The 16385-nt window shown below is 41.6% G+C and overlaps 2 protein-coding genes across 14 annotated transcripts; both read left to right on the top strand.

The window, feature by feature from the left end:
- Window positions 1-527: 527 nt before the first annotated feature.
- LOC124203637 lies at window positions 528-4483 on the top strand. The gene is made up of 9 exons (XM_046600362.1): window positions 528-1068; window positions 1257-1308; window positions 1364-1821; window positions 1896-1994; window positions 2061-2873; window positions 2936-3266; window positions 3355-3681; window positions 3748-4035; window positions 4151-4483. Exons 1-9 carry the CDS (start codon window positions 679-681, stop codon window positions 4324-4326), a joined length of 2934 nt encoding a protein of 977 aa, XP_046456318.1. The 5' UTR covers window positions 528-678; the 3' UTR covers window positions 4327-4483.
- A 124-nt stretch (window positions 4484-4607) lies between these two features.
- On the top strand, window positions 4608-15649 carry LOC124203638 (relaxin receptor 1-like). 13 transcript variants are annotated; one of them, XM_046600372.1, is made up of 27 exons: window positions 4608-4953; window positions 5016-5063; window positions 5505-5620; window positions 5702-5801; window positions 7514-8088; window positions 8209-8470; window positions 9490-9610; window positions 10604-10738; window positions 10996-11103; window positions 11177-11285; window positions 11511-11579; window positions 11674-11745; window positions 11936-12082; window positions 12216-12287; window positions 12389-12460; window positions 12747-12818; window positions 12899-12970; window positions 13099-13170; window positions 13247-13318; window positions 13404-13471; window positions 13552-13713; window positions 13784-13929; window positions 14022-14169; window positions 14422-14551; window positions 14662-14917; window positions 15031-15226; window positions 15297-15649. In XM_046600372.1, the coding sequence occupies exons 7-27, from the start codon at window positions 9529-9531 to the stop codon at window positions 15446-15448; spliced, it is 2412 nt and encodes an 803-aa protein (XP_046456328.1). In that variant the 5' UTR covers window positions 4608-4953; window positions 5016-5063; window positions 5505-5620; window positions 5702-5801; window positions 7514-8088; window positions 8209-8470; window positions 9490-9528; the 3' UTR covers window positions 15449-15649. The 13 variants fall into 13 exon arrangements, with proteins under 13 accessions (XP_046456328.1, XP_046456319.1, XP_046456322.1 ...); XM_046600363.1 differs by having other exon boundaries at window positions 15294-15649; XM_046600366.1 differs by lacking the exons at window positions 4608-4953; window positions 5016-5063; window positions 5505-5620; window positions 5702-5801 and adding exons at window positions 6090-6434; window positions 6618-6739 and having other exon boundaries at window positions 15294-15649.
- The last annotated feature ends 736 nt before the right edge of the window (window positions 15650-16385 follow it).

The raw sequence follows: 16385 nt of genomic DNA, 5'->3' as shown, positions 1-16385 counted from the left end.
TTACGCCACGTTCCTGCGCATCACTTTCGACTGATGGTTGAGACTTGAGATGGTTGTGCTGATGCTTGGGCGTCTAATGGAAAAATATCCGGAACGGTGAATAATGCAAAATCGAACCGTGGCCTATCTAGGTGGGACGTTAATAGGCCTACTCGTAAAATGCCAGTATAAGACTGAAATTCGCCTTCTTCGACTACTCGTTTGATCGAGTGACTATCCTTCTTTGCTTTTAAGGCAGTAGTGCTACTGCTATTGCTACATAATTTTGAAAAAATCAATTTTTAGTTGTAGAACTGATCTAAATCGAGAAAGAGTAGATGGCCTAACTGGTAGAAGGACACGCACTTGCTGTAAATTAAACCATTTACTGTAATAACTACTTTAGTTTTAAGCGTTTTTATTTGTTGATCGGTCCATCTGGAGTTGGTTATTAAGAAGATAAATGCAAGCTTAGGAAACTTGTAAATTTGCAATTTGAATTACGTCAGTTATAAGTTTGCAGACAAAAATTCCGCATAATTTAGGGCTTGATTACGTTGCGTGACTGCGTGGTTGACTCGTTGTAGCAGACAGTAGTTGTCGGTAGTTGCTCATGTCTGCTGACGTGAGTGCACAGAACTTAATGAGCTTTTCGAAATTCAATTCGAAGTTAACTCGCTCACGTAGGCTAATCACAATATGGGAGACACAAATAAAATTCTAGAAGTGTACACACTTCTAGAAAACAATTATGTCATCATACCCAAACATATAAAGAACTTATTCAATAAGTTAAATTTAGTTGGGCTACGTGTTTGGGCTAACATTCAAGATTCTCAATTTGTTGCATACGAAGACGTAATTAAAGAAATATTGGCTAAAGATAAAAACTGTAAGACTATGAATGAAGAACAGAAAAAAGCTTTATTTGGTGAAATATTTTGGAACAATCCAGAAGATTTTAAGTTTTTACCAGGCGATAAAGCTGTGATTGCTCAAATGAGAGAAGTATCGAAAGAACTTGTAAAGAAAATGACTAAAGACAGAGAGCGAGTGCAAGCCAAACAAGCAGTTTGGCCGATTATTGATGTAAGTAATATTTATCAAAGCCTATAACATTATAACTTTTTTTTAGATTTTACTTCAATTGGAAAGTTGTTTTCATGCTATAGTTGACAGTTTAATTGTATGAGAAATCACATTAATTTCCTATCTAAGTATCTAACAATGGCAAATTTTTAATTCTTGCTCTATTCTTTAATTGAATCCATTCTCAGATTGATATGGAAATCAAGGAAGAGCATGAAAAATCTGAAGTGGATGAGAAAGGTGATATTTTGATTTATTTAGATGTCTTTCATTTCATTTCTTAAACCCCTCTCAGGGCACGGAATATTGACTCCTTCATCAAAAACCAATGACTGTGATAAAAGAGCTGATCCCTTGACGTCAATTTCTGAACCAAATATTAGCGTATCGAGTGGTGAAACAAAAATAACCGAAACCGTGGATGAATCAGAAGCGAATGCTACAATCAGTCAGTCGGTTTATGAAGTGTCCGGTCAAGAACCAGCTTCCAGTAGCATCACAGCAGCATCTGGTGATTGGAATTTACTGGCTTTACCTGATAATGAGCCTAAAACTAATTACAGTGCTTCCAAATCTGTTGGAAATCACGAGTGGGCCAAATCAGCAAATGACTGGGAAGAAACAAACCGGGCAACGCAAGAAAGTGGCCTGCCTGGCGTTTTTGGAGGTGAAAGTAATAATTCCAGGACTAATCGGTTTAATTACGCTCCGAGGTTTCAGAAAAGTGGGGGTAAAGGAAACCATTGTTATAAAGTAATATCTGCTGAAAAACGTAATTGCTCTGATCTCACTGTTATATAATTAATTGAACCTTGCAATATTTTCAGTTCAATAAAAAAGGACACGTGTCTTATAATAATCCAATTGGCCCAACTCGTCCAACTCGAGGAGGAGGTGGTGGTGGAAGCCCACGTCTTTGTTTTAAAGTAAACTCTGTTACTTTTATTAAATTGAAAATAACCAAATGACCTTTATTGATTGAAATATTACAGTGCAACCAAGAAGGGCATATGGCTTACAATTGTCCTACTGCTTCAACTGGAAGAAGGGGTGAAAGAATTCCTCTGCCTCAATCGGTATTTGCGGATTGGGGTACGTTAGCAGGTACACCAGCTACAAAATCTTCAAGTGCTCTTGTCTCCTGGGAAAATAAGAATGATTGGGGATCAGCTCCAGACCAAGCCAGCATTCCATGGTCCACCGGTGCCAAAGCTGCTGCAGTAGAAGCGAGAAATACTCCGAGATCAAGTTACAATGCACCCGTTGGTTACAGTCAACCTGTATTGGATGATTGGGGTATCGCGAGCAATTCATCTGCACCTGTTACGAAAACTGCTAATAATTCTGTAGCCGATGATTGGGGGCCAGCTGTCGATGCGTGGTCAAACTGGCCATCTGTGAAAACTGCGAAAACCACCCCACGACCCGGAAATAGCAGCGCTGCAAAATCTGGCGGAGATGATTTGAAGACGTTAACTGTTAACTGGGAATTTATTTCTGGATCTAATACTGAGTGTATTCCTCCCAATGATTTTGTGATTTCCCGCCCTGGTCCGAAGCACGTCTTGAATTCCGGTGCAAACGATTGGGGAGTAGCAGCTGATGTCAGTCAAAATGGTTCACTTTTAAACAATAGAGCATCAGCATCGCCGATCTTGTCACAAACAGATTGGAATGGTATCGAATCAGGAAAAGGGATGACAAACAACCAAGAGTTAAGCCAATCAAGAATGAAGCCAGTTCCTTGGACTGGGACGATAAATCATGGACGCAGGAGTTTCAAAGTCGACATGAAAAGTTTAGACGTAAGTTTTTAAATAGAATAAATTCGCACAATAGCAACTTGATATTTAATTATTTTTTCTAGGTCAACGCCCCTTCTGTTCTTGCTGACTTGGAAATGCCCAAATCAATGAGAGTTGTGGGCACAATCGAACCCGAAAAAGTTTGGCCTTACTTGCGGAGAGTGAGCGAATCGATCAACGAAAGAATCTGTGTTTTCCAATTTACTCCAGCTACCAATGATGAAATGAAAGGTTACGAATTCTTCTACGATGAATTGAGCGGGATGAACTGGTTTGCCGTTTTTTCTGACGCTTCAGATTCAAAACTTCCTTGGAGTTTCAAAGACTTTTACGTCCTCCCATTGGCCAAAGATAGTCCCATACCTTCGGAGTTGACCTCGTTTATAAAAAAATGTAATTACTTATAACCACTCTATCCCCTTTCTTCAGGAACACAATCAATACGACTTGTAATTTGTGTATATTATTATTTTTGTTATAGCTTTTGTGGAAAACCAGTCGTCCGATTTCTTGTTGGGTGTTGTGGTGTTCAGAACTCAGCGTTTGGTAGAACAATCCGGTTCAAACGCTGACGTTGATCCATCGGCTGCATTTCCTGCGTCCCAAAAGTCGTATAATTCTTCAGTTGAGTTGAATCCTGAAAGGAATTTCGGAAAACCTGATTGGACTACTGCATTGGCTTCAACAACGTCGAGGGAATCATCAAAACCAAATTTCATAATTCCCAAATCAAGGCCGAATTTCCTGGATAGATCACCAACTGTGGCAACGTCTTCAGTTAAACTATCTGCTGACCCAACTACTTCCGGTAAGAGCCGGCTGTAATTTTAATGATACCGTTATTTTGCATATATATGCTTTTCGTATGAAATAGTGGCTCACCAAGAAATTCGGAAGGAGAAAGCCTTTTTAAATATGTTGAATGTTAACATTGCAACACAGAAGCCTACATCCATGCATTCAGCAGACCTTGCTTCAATTACATCAAGAAATATTCGCATCCCTGATTTTGACGACATGTATTCATCCCAATCCGTGCAAGCTGCTTTCCCACCTTCAAATTCGCACGGACCACTTACTCGGTCGAAATTAAGAAATAGTGCGGTTGTCAAATCAAGCGTATATTCGACCGTAGTCCCATTCAATACTCAAAATCCTGCTAGTAAGTTTCCAAAATCAAACTAGTTTTGCCGTGTCTCCTTTGAGTTAAGATTTCATTGAGTTTGAGTCTTCTTAGTATACTAAGCCCATGTGTATATCCCTACTTTAATTTTTAGGTGTAAAAGATATGGAGAAGAAAGTTACTAAGAGAAGCAATCTATCAAGATCGACTTCAGTTTCTTCCCCCGTCGTATCACCAAAGGTACAAAAGACTACTGACGTCGATTCGAAGGTAACGGTAACCTCTACCTCAAGTGCATTAGTTGATCACTCGTATTCAGTCAAATCATAATGCAAAAAAAAGTTAATGATTTGAATGGTTGCAATAAAAGATCATTCACAGTACCAAATGTAGCTGTAGCCTACGTTTCTATTAACTTACTCAAGCAGCTATTGATTTTCCCTGTACACCCTCGTGAATCGTGATACACTCTTGAGTTCTGCTTGAACTTCCAACTTTATTTTCATTTTCATCGTACCAACAACGATTAGTTGTTATTTATTTATTTTTTTTTTTACTATTTACGTGACATGTCATGTCGTTCATCCCACCCCATCTATCCTTTGCACATAGAAAGTCTTTGAAGTTTACGCGTTTAGCCTGCAGACGAAATGTATTTCTGAGTTGACAGGAAATTCGAAGCGGTGTGAAGTTAGTTTTAGATTTCTTTTCAATTCAGTTTTGTTAAATGTTAAACGTCTTAAACAACTGCTCTGTACACATAGTTTTAATTTTTAAGTCAACACTCTTCTTTCTAATTGTGTATACGTGACTCATGTTTATTTAAGCAAATTTGACGACGTGAAATAGCAGATCACTGCTGATGTCTTTGAAGTAATGTCACGTTTAAAGCAAGAAACATTTCAGTTACACTGACCTAATATTAAAAAAAAAAACTGGATAAAAAGCACAACCCAGGTATGCTAAATCACTTTATTCTTTTCAGATTTATTTAAAAACAATTTCTTTTCATTTAACAGTTTTTATTTCCACAAATCAGGATCATCAAGAAGTCTTGCTAGGAATGTGTAAGTTATGAATACCCCATGTTCTATTGCATTCTAACTGATGTGCCCTTAAAATCTTCAAAAAAACTTAACTAAGTAACATAGTCATTAGTTAAAGAAAGAAGAAAATCAGTGTGAAATGCAGTTTAGGTTTCTTAATTACCTTTTCACTTGTGCATGAGCACTACAATAGAAATACTTATGCAAGTTTATCTGGAAACCTGTCCTAGATGTTGCATTCATCACTTTATTTAATTTATCAATTGAAGCCACAGATATTCCACAATTATATTCATATGATTCAATTTTCCAGATTCATCGACTGGTACAAAATTAAGCGATTCCTTTTAAGTTTTAATCTATCGAAATCCTTATGCTCCGGCCCCTTTTGTTTGTGCAAAGTTTATTATGTTTGCGCTGGTTTGCAAACAAGGGTGACTTACTTCCTTGTTTTTTCCACAGTGAATCGAAACGTCGTGCAAAAACCCTTTTCTTTTGGATATTGGATATCAACCGAATTTCGTCCTAAAGGCATTATTATTACCACGCGGACCCAGTGATATCCTTCCCGGAGTAAGGTATTTGAAGTTATTGATATTTCATGTGAGAAACTCTTGACTTTTCTACATGACTCAATGGGTATGATATTGGAACACTAGGAAGATGAGTTTGACAATATTTGTAGGTAAACTTATCGATTCTGTGTCGACAGTATATCGAATTCATCTATTCCTTTCTGCAAAAAAAAGGGAAAAGAAAGTAAGTTTCATGATTCCATTTGCTGATTCGATTGAGATCCTGAAGTACTTTCCAAATTTTCTGTGACAATCGTTATTCAATCCGAGAATCCCTACAATATTGTCTGCCTTATTCTATTTGAGCTTTAAGTTTCCTAGAAGAGCAATCAATGTCGTATATATAGGAATCTATGCACTTCCATGATTTGCGCTTTTGAAGGACCTTTTTTTTGTATATAGAGGAGCGAAAAGAAATTCAATTCGATTCCGAAAGTTTTGTCCCGTTTCTTTAAAAACGTTCAAGACCTTAGTATTTAAATGTGCAGCTTTATTTAGTTTGATAGCCGAGATACAAAATCTATTCCCGGTAGTGGTTCTTTTTTTTATTATTATTGAATCTCTCTGACCTTTGGATCATCAGGCGAAGTGAAAGAATGGCCCGTTTTATCAGCGCAGGAAAGGAAATCGCATCTGACGCAGGATCAAATAATCCTTCAGCTTGTTGTTGATGTTTTTCTTCGGCTGACAGGCGTCAACACGTTCGTTTATTGCGGCGATATACAAGGAATTGTTTATGTGCTGGCATCTTTTCATCACGACGGCCAGACGAATTGACGACAAGTCCTCGCTGAAGATGACACTATCCCTGGTGGAGGTATTACGACTATTTTACTTGTCAGCACTGATGAATTCCTCGCGTCTTCCTTCGCCTCTCTGTGTCATGACGAATGAGTCGTACAGCTTGACGATTTCTTTTCTTATTGCCACCTACGACATAATACTCGCGGCGCCATCGGATGAATCTGAAACTATATTCACTTTTTATCATCCCCTTTAGGAATCCCTGCTAGTCATAGAGGAAGACTTGGGTGTGGCCCATTATTCGCTATCGGGGCCAATCGACGTAGAAAATTGGATGCGCATATCTTCGGAAAATTGGACGACCCGTTCAATCGAGATGTATGGGCTCTTGTAGCGATGACATTCACCAATTTTCCTTCTCTTTTTTTGTCTTTTTAATCTTGACTTTTAAATTGGGTCGTCATATTGCGCCGAGATTCTATCTTCATTTGTTTTTTTCTCCCGTTCTTGAAATTCTGTGATATTTTCGGATCCCCATTTTGTGTGGAAATGGTCCGTTTTATTGACGCGAGTCGGACAGTGAATTCCACTGATTCTACAGATACTTCCTTAATGAGATGCAGCAGCAAAGTTATATTCCCTTATCGCTGAATGGGGTTTTTTAGAGCTCCCAAACAGATTCCATTAGAAAAGGGGCATTGCTGGGTGTATTTAGCGTCGATATAATGACAGAGAAATAGTTTCTATAGTAAACTGTCGATCGGCGGTAGTGAATCACTAAAGAGACGTCGAGCAACTCTGCAATTTCCTGTTTATCTCGTGGCAAATCTAAGCGCTCGAATCCCTAGCTTAGTTTGTATCGATTTCGTTGCTTTGCTCGTAACTGCGTTAAGAGCTCAAGGGCGAGATATAATCAAGTCATCATTAAAACGTCTACGCCAATCTACTCCCCAGTGTGCGATCGACATGTAGAAATTATTCACTACACTGAAAGCTGACGTCAGACACAGGCCCTACCCAAGTTAGTCGAACTCTTAAATTTCTTCTCTTTCAAATTTGATAAGAGACTGGCACTAGAAATTCGCCATCATTCGTCTCAATAAAATTTCGTTGCTTGTTATCACTTAATTACTCCAATTGTAAATTCTACAGGGAATAATGCTCGGCAATCATCGGTTTAATATTGCTGCATGCAAAGTAACGGGGGATGACGAAACTATAGATGTCCTACTAGATATAGCGTGTGCCTTGTGCGTGTTCGGGACGGCCAAGAGCCAAGTTCAGCCAAAGCAATAAACCCAAATCGGGAGTCAGTCCAACGAGGAGGTATACAGTCTCACATCTATTGAAATAACTTTGGCAAGTTTTAACGGGTTTTTTTTGCCTCTTTTTTCCATTTCAGGTTTTTCTCGCCCGTTTCAATCCTCCCGCATGTGCCTGCCCTATACGCCAGAAAGTCGACAGCTTTTTTTTTTCCTTCCCGCTGTGTAAACTTGTGTGTCTTGATACTTGTGACCGACACGTTTGCACAGCGTTAGAGAGAGAAAGTATGGAACTAAAGCTCCCTCCGACGGAAATAATCACGCTTCGGTGTAGTAGTAGTAGTAGTAGAAGATGCATGGCCCCAAAAAGTCTTTTGACACACAACCCAGGACCAGGAGGTTCGGGTCTTCCTTCAGTGTTGCCGCCGCCGATGGATTGTTGTGTTGACCGTGTCTCTACGGCACGTAATCTCCTTTTTTTTTATATATTTTCTTTAACGACCGTCGAATTATTTAAAAAAGAAAAAAACTTTCTCCCCATTTTAACTTTTTTCTCCCTTTCCAATCTGTTTTTTTTTTTTTCAGGTTTGTTTTGGTTTTCAACGACCGGAGAATGTCTCTTAAGCGATAAGACAAGCTCAAAAATGGTGGTGTTACGTTCGCGTGTATGAACAGACAAGAACAGACGTAACAAACAAGAAACTACTCGGAGGATTCATCGAGCCGGAACTTGTTCTTCATCTCTGGAGTTGCATCTCTACAACAAAGACAACCGACCGGTCCCCCTAAAGAAGAACGAATTTCATAATTCCGCAGCTCTAAATAATTTCCGGCTCTCCTCTTGTGGGTATGACACACAGCACAATTTTTCTATCTATTTTATTGTTCTATCGCGTCTAGTAATCTCACCAGCAGACTCTGAGATTGGAATGAATTTACTGGTCGCCGTATTTCTCTTTCTCTGCTTTCGCAATTTGTTCTGTTCTGAAAATGCCCAGTGGATTTGCATTCGGTCGGCTAGGACGAGGCCCGGGTCCATAATAAAAAAAATGCGATATGCAGAACGTCGCCAGCCCAGCACACAACAACAACAACAACAACATCGATCGTTTTCCTTTTGAGCGCAATGTTTATCGTTGATCATCAATCGTCCCCTCTTCTCTCTTTTTTTCGAGAGACACAAAAAAAAGGGGATTGCCGTTTATGATATGCCAAAAGGAAAGGAAAGGAAAAAAGGGACGAATGGCACAACGGGTGCCGTTTGTCACGTGAGAGACGGTCGTTGGTATGTTGTTGGTCGGTTGCTGTCGTCGTTTCTGGTTGAAAGAAACAAAAAATCTCCTCCCCACCAGAAGCTGAACATTTCGTGTTGATTGCCGTTGAAGATAACCGCGACGGATGGTATACTACCACCACCACCACACCGTTCCGCGATGGAAGTAGCTGTGGTAGTAGTACAACGTGTGTAATCCCGCACGGAGGAATCGGCAGATGGCGCTTAGACGTGGATGGCAAAGAGTCTCGGCGAGAGACGCGCAAACTCCCCTTCCTTTTTGGACTCGTCCGTCCGCCCCGCTCCCGCGCGAGTCAATTGAAATGTTGTGTGTGTGTGTGTTATAGCGCAGTGAGAAAGAACGGCTTGAGCAGAGTCGGAGAAAGTTTTCCGCTATAGTTGGCCGATCGGAGTCCTCTCCTGCCAAGAAGTGAATCGGCAGTCTCATCGCAACCAACACTCACGCTTCCGCCTAGTATATTTCATTCTTTTATTTTTCATCAACTTCTATTTCTTTTTTTTTAAAGCAATTCCATTTTATCTTTTCTTAACGGCCTTATTTTTATTTTCTACAAAAAGGTTTTTCTTTTCAGTTTTTATTTTTGTCAGAAGAAGAAGGAAACGACGTCATAATGCGCTGCACTCTGCTGGGCGGACTGTGCGCCTTTTGCCTACTGTTAACCATCAGCATCGTCATCATTCTCCTTTCCCAGAGTAAGTGCCCAAAAGTTTTTTAGCTCTTCATTTTCCCATATTCAAATGGCCCCCTTTTTTTAAACGCGGTCGAGATATTTCAAGCTTTTTTTGAATAATGGGGCCAGAAACTCTTGACTGTCTGTTGATAATTAGTCTCCTTCTTCTGCCATGGCGAAATGGCCAATTTCTCTCGAGTAGAGTTAATTATTATGCGTCGGCCGTCTTGTGTGTTGACGTCTGCGGCAGCCGGGAGAATTCTCCATGTCCCTATTGTTCTCTTTCTCCTCTCCAGAACGGCATCAACAGGTGCCTGTTATTTGAGTCCTTTTTTTTATTTTCTATCCAGCGCACTGCAACTGTGAGTAGTCAACAAGTTCCAACTTTATTCCCAACTAGGATTTGTCTTTCCGTGTTTTTTCCACCCATTTTCACGCTTGGAATCGATCCATTTCCGTTCTGCATTTGATGAGGAGCAGTTCTCAACTTTTTTGGCACCGTCGGCCAAATAAACTTTTCCCTCCTTGGGAGATTTGGCATACAAATTAGAGCACCATAGAGAGTTGGTATTAACTTGTTTTCAGACCCTGAAATTTCTAGTGGACCCCCTGGGTTTCTACATGAGATTTTGACGGCCATTTGTCAGGTCAGGTTTTTATTTTTATTTCAACTGGGAGACTTTTGTGTCGCTGACCAATAGGGTCGTAAAAAAGCAGCTTCATAAATCCATTTGCGGAGGGCCCACCCACCAGTCGTCACAACAAACAAGTTTGAAAAATTATTTGGTCTGTGGGTTGGCTGCGGATCGTGTTGATCCACACAGACCCCTCCACTCAATAGGATCAACACTTGACTGCAGTGCTCAATTCTCTTTTAGCGCTCGGCTTATGTCAGTAAATAACTTGGCCGTTTGATGTTGGCGGATGACAAATCCATCTCCTTTTTCTGTCATTTGATCATTTCCTCCGTTTTTTTTGTTTTTATTTTTGTTTTTCTTCTCCGGTCGGAATCTAGGCTCATCCTGCCCATTGGGAACGTTCCGTTGCCTCGGTAATGACAGCGAGATCGGAGTTTGTCTACCCCGTCGTTTGCTCTGCGACAACCGGCCCGATTGCCCCGACGGCAGCGACGAGGATCCCCTCAAATGCTGTGAGCTTCTTTTTATTCGTGTTCGGTTTTTTACCCCATTGATCAGCTCTGCGGGTCGTGCAGTCAAACAGATCCGTGCCATTTTGGCGCCGGAATGGGGGCAATCAATCGCTCACCGTGCAGCTGCTGTATCGCGTCACAACTTTTTTTTATTTTATTTTATCGTGCCGACAATTTCCACTTCCAGCTGTCCCCTTCACGCATCGCTGATCGGAATCCTTTCTTCTTCTTTTTATCTTTTCCTATGCGGATAATAGCTGACAATTACGGAGAGCTCCAATCGTTTGTCAACGTTGTGTCGGAGAATCCGGCCCCGGAATCGACCACCGTCCAAGCCACCGTCTCTCCGTTCTTCGCCAATTGCTGTGAGTTGTCGGTTGATATCCATCAAAGCTGCTGATTATTTGTCTTCTTTTATGATTTCTTTATGGACGACAGCTGCCAAGGCCTACCCGAGAGGTTGCACATGTCAAAACCGTACGTGGCTTTTCTGCCTCAATTTGGATTTGATGTCGGTGCCTACAGTGGAAGCCCGTCTCTCTCGACTGTACGTCACCTCCTCAAAATAGATTTTTCCATTTTTCATGTCGTTCACACATGATCCAGCGTATATACAAAACAAGAAAACTCGGTACTAAAATTCGGTTGCGCAAAAAACAACTAAACCGAAGCGACGCATAATAACGACCCTGTTTTCTTTTGTTTTGCATTCGTAATGACGTGTGGCGTATTGTTTCACTATTAATGTTTCGTTTTTTCCTTCCCACAACAGGGTGTTGATGAATAATTCCATCAAGCGCTTGTCAGCCAAAGATCTTGAAGGCTACGACCTGGAATTCATGTGAGCATTTGGTGTATTTTGATTACTAAACGTCCCCACCGGAGACACGGATAAATTTTAATCTTCATCTTGTTGTTGCGTTTCATTTGAACAGTCGACTGGAAGACAACCTTCTGGAGGTGATAGAGGACGACGCTCTGAGCCATCAACGTAACTTGACTAAACTGTGAGTATACTATTATGGGTTTATTGCTGCTGTATAATTTCTATTATACTATACAGTTCGTATATGGCAAAAATGTTGTTGCAACATTTTTTTTATTATTATTTGTCTCTGACAATAAAGAGTCAAATAACAAAGAGAAAGAGTCGGTTTAAGAAAGAAAAATCAAAAAAATGAAATTTGCATGATTTAGAATGCTGGGTGGCAACAAACTATCGGACCTCTCTGCGAGCACCTTTCAGGGACTGGATCGTTTGAAGTGGCTCTTTTTGTATCGCAACCAGTTGGGCAACACGACGAACATGAAAGTCTTTCATCCTCTGACATCGTTACGCTGGCTGTAAGGCAGTTTGAAACATGATGAAAATGAAAAGTGTTTTATTCATTCCCGTCACGAATGATCAAAAGCCATTCGTCGTTTTTATTTTTGCCATTTTCTTGTCAATTTGTTGTTTTCCTTTTGGCTCCTTTAGGGACTTGTCTCACAACGACTTGGATCTAGGATCGGACAATGTCTTCCCACATTTGGACTCGCTCTTGGATCTGTACGTACACATATAACTGCTGCTACAAGTTTGATAAGTTATCGCCATCAGCCGGACAGAGACGAAGCTGACCTATAATTCTTTCTGTTTTTTTTTGGCAGCTTTCTGAACGAAAATCGAATTCAGATGATACGGAACAATACGGTGGCCTCTTTAACCAACCTGATTCTATTGTAAGTGCCACTTAATAATAGCTTTTTGACTCGGTAGAGTGTAGTATAAATAAAAATATCTAGACGCTAACCGCTCTATAGCGGACTTTGATGGATATGCGGGCCCGTCCGCTATCAAAATTCCCGAGTGACACCCGCATCGATTTCTTTTCGAAACGGTAGTGGTGTACACAGTACTGTTGATCGATGATTATGATGCATCGGGGTCATCTGCAATTTTTTTTATTCCTGTCACTTTATAGTTTTTTCGCCTGTCAATTGAATATTTTGTTTGTCTTGTTTCCAGGGATCTGAAACACAATTCCATTCGAGAAATTCACGAGGATGCCTTCGTCCTTTTATCTCGATTAAAATTTCTGTGAGTATTATATTGCCGAGCTATTTAAGTCCAGCCACCATAAAGTTGGTTATGCAAATTTCTGTGTGTTGTGTCGATAGAGATCTATCCTACAACATGCTGGAATACGTGCCCGAAAATTTATTCCGGTCCCAGCGTAACCTGACGCAATTGTGAGTTATATTATTGGCCGCTAGATGGCGACAATTCATCCCGCGGGAAGGAAAAAAAAGACAAATTGAACGAACGGGAGAAAAAAGTAAATTCTTGAACATTTTTTTTAAATATTTTTTTATCGCAGACGTTTGGGATTCAATCCCATTCACCATGTTCCAGCCGGCCTGTTTCTTCCGCTCTCCAATCTCAGATCGCTGTAATAAATTCTCATCATAAAAATGTCGGGATGATTTGCCTTTGAGTAACCAATTTGTTATCCGGCCTTATCGCAGGAGACTCCAAGATATTGACATTCCCGACATCAGCGAAGAAATGTTCGCCCCGTCGACTCTACTTGATTTCGCGTAATAACATTTCCCCGTTTCACTGCACGATTCTTTCATGAAATAATAACCAAAATTAATTTGAATTCAATTTTCCCGCTTCAAGGTATTTCAAGAACTTTCGCTATTGTTCGTACGTCGCTCACGCTTCGAAATGTCAGCCGCTTTCCGACGGTCAGTTTGTAACAGTCGGTAGTCAAATTTCCGTCGTCGTGCGTTAATAAATCATTCCGGAATGGTCCGCTGCAATTCAGGAGTGTCCTCGTTTTCGGACCTGATTTCCCACGGCGTCCACCGGGCCTTTCTCTGGATCATCGGCGTATTGACCATCGTCGGCAACGCCCTCGTCCTTGGCGGCCGGAACCTGGCCAAGACGGAGAACCGAATATTGGCCATGTTTGTCAAAAACCTGGCAGGTACTTACGCGTCTTCCAATATAAGAATCTTTCTGCTGGTTCCCTGTTTAATTATTTAAATTTCCTATAGCGGCCGACATGTGCATCGGGATCTACCTGCTTTGTTTGGGCGAGCGTGACATCAGCTTCCGCGGCCAGTACAATCAGCACGCCCATCATTGGATGATGTCGTGGCAGTGCACAGTCATCCGCGTCCTTGCCGTCTCCACTTCCGAGGTCCTGGATCAAAAACGACGCAAATTTTTTCGTTTCTTTTTCACACAATCGATCGAATTTCGATCCTCTAATTTTCAATTTGGTTCGCATAGGTTTCGCTTCTGTTGCTGACGTTCATGTCCGTCGAGCGCTTTGTGTCCATCTCGCATCCGTTTGGCGAGCGGACCCTCAATTTCCGTGCGGCTTTTATCAGCACGGCCCTCATCTGGACGGTCGGACTCGCTCTGAGTCTCATTCCAGGTTCAATTTACTTCGTTCATCTTTTATTTTATTTTTCAAAAAAGAATTATGACGGCCGATCGATCGATACAGTCTAAAAGAAAAGCGGGTTTCGTTTAACGGCCTAGATCGTTGCATCGAACGACTCGGCCGTTAAACGTGAAAAATGTTTCAAAACTAAAATAAAATAAAAAAATGGAGGGAAATTTTCGTTCTGAACGAACTTATATACCTCCTCGTTATTTCTTTTTCTCTCTCGCTATTTCGTTATAGTGCTCTATTGGAGCGAAATGGGCCGTCATCACGGCAGCAACGGCCTCTGCTTCCCGCTTCACATTCACGAACCGTCGGCGCTGGGCTGGCAGTACTCTGCCTTTCTCTATATCGGCATCAATGGCTCATGGTAACATAATATCTTGCCCCGTTTATTATCTCCCTCTTGATGGATTAGACTCGAAAAGAAGGAAATAAAAAAATACTGGGGGGGGATCTTTATGCGTTTCGTCCATGCAGCGTTCTGGTGATTGTGGGCGTGTACACGGCGCTGTTTGTCAGCATCAGGCGGACGAGGACGGCCACGCCGCTGGCTCCCAACGAAATCGAAATAGCCGTCCGCTTCTTTTTCATCGTCTTCACCGACTGCCTCTGCTGGATGCCCACCATCCTTTTGAAAATCATGGCCCTGGCCAACGTCTACATTCCCGCCGATCTCTACGCATGGCTGGTCGTTTTCATCTTGCCCGTCAACTCGGCCATCAATCCTCTTTTGGTGAGTCTTCCAACTTTTTTGTAGAGCCTGTGCGTGGGGGGAGGTACCGGACTTGTGTGTCATCGATTAGCCCAGTAATTTCATTTTATTTTTATTTTTTCCCCGATGTCCAGTACACGTTTACTACACCGACGTTTCGTGCGGCCGTTCGTGATTTCTATCACCGGTTCGCCCTACTGAGACCTGACTGGACCAGCGCGGCCACCAGCAGCATAGGACTCACAACGATGGGTCGTGGAGTTCGATCGAGCGCCAGTTTCCGCCACAACGATTTCAACCAATCGTCGACGCAAGGCAATCACGTTCCAGGTGAGCCCCATTTTCCATACCCGGAAAATTGTTCACATAATTAATAATTTCTACGCAAAATGTCCAGTAGCAACTGAAGAAGAAGGTCGACATCACACTGACCTGGTGCTGTTGGACATCCGAGCTGAAACCATCGTGTTGCAACAACAGCAACAACCGAAAGCCAAGTCACTGTGGAGAAGTGGAGCCAAACCCGCCAATCATTTCATCGAATCCCTGTAGGTTCGGAGCCAGTCAATCAACGCCCTTCACACAAAGTTATGTCTGTAAATATAAAATACGTAAAGTTAAAAAAATGAAAAAATAATAATTCTTTTGTGAGTGTGGATGCATTTTGTATGTGTGAAAATGGTAATACTCTACACCCCTCTGCTGTGTATCTGTGTATACGTGTGGATGAACGAATCAACGGCTATAAATATCGATCCTGCTGCCAGGGGTTCGTTGAATGCTATTCCACCCACTTTTCGGCCTCCCTCCTGGGAGCCTCTCAATGCCATCATAGACATCATGTACACACACATGCACGTCCTAGTCTAAGTTGCCTAGTCTGATCTATTCCATCGGGGCGGAATAATCGATGGGCTTTTGGGCTGATGACAACAATTCCCCCATCGACCGGCAGACGACGTTTGCCAAATGGATCCCCAGAGGACAGTATATCCATCCAATTCTTATCTTTTATATTTTCTAGCTCTCTCTCTCAAGGTGTCTATATACTTTGTGGCGATGAAGAAGAAGAAGGAAAAGAGGCGAAACTTCTTTTGATTTGATATAGCCTTCAACGCGCCGGCCAGCCGGTTCACGGGTCAGTATTAAATGCAGTCTGGCGTGTCTAGGGGAATAAATTGTACCCTCCCCCCACACACACAGACTCACACGTTTGATATCTCAGACCCTATGGGCGCCTATCGTTGAATATATAAGAAATCATATCAGCCCAGCTCCAGGGGTGTTACACGTACCAGCGGCTGGGCGCAGCTGGGTTTTTCTTATTAGCTCACGGGAGATAATTCCCGCATCTTTCGTGGGGGTTTTTCTTTTTTCTCGTCTTCTTGTTTCGAAATTATGTACACATCCCCAGCTGAGCCTGCACACACAAAAAAACATGGCCATTACGTAAAAATGAGCGTCAACTTTAAAAGAAAAGAAAAAAAAA

This window comes from Daphnia pulex, chromosome 10 (genome assembly GCF_021134715.1).
Source record: "Daphnia pulex isolate KAP4 chromosome 10, ASM2113471v1".
Taxonomy (NCBI): Eukaryota; Metazoa; Arthropoda; class Branchiopoda; order Diplostraca; family Daphniidae; genus Daphnia; species Daphnia pulex.
Note: the sequence above shows the minus strand (reverse complement) of the source record. Positions and strands in the feature narration are given on the sequence as shown.

Excerpts from the sequence above, each read along its gene's own strand:
- LOC124203637 (XM_046600362.1), top strand. The coding sequence starts at position 679 with ATGGGAGACACAAATAAAATTCTAGAAGTGTACACACTTCTAGAAAAC. Across the intron at positions 1,822-1,895 it reads AAGGAAACCATTGTTATAAA|TTCAATAAAAAAGGACACGT; the intron begins GTAATATCTGCT and ends CAATATTTTCAG. Across the intron at positions 4,036-4,150 it reads CAATACTCAAAATCCTGCTA|GTGTAAAAGATATGGAGAAG; the intron begins GTAAGTTTCCAA and ends TTTAATTTTTAG.
- LOC124203638 (XM_046600363.1), top strand. The coding sequence starts at position 9,529 with ATGCGCTGCACTCTGCTGGGCGGACTGTGCGCCTTTTGCCTACTGTTA. Across the intron at positions 10,739-10,995 it reads CGAGGATCCCCTCAAATGCT|CTGACAATTACGGAGAGCTC; the intron begins GTGAGCTTCTTT and ends TGCGGATAATAG. Across the intron at positions 13,472-13,551 it reads ATGTCAGCCGCTTTCCGACG|GAGTGTCCTCGTTTTCGGAC; the intron begins GTCAGTTTGTAA and ends GCTGCAATTCAG.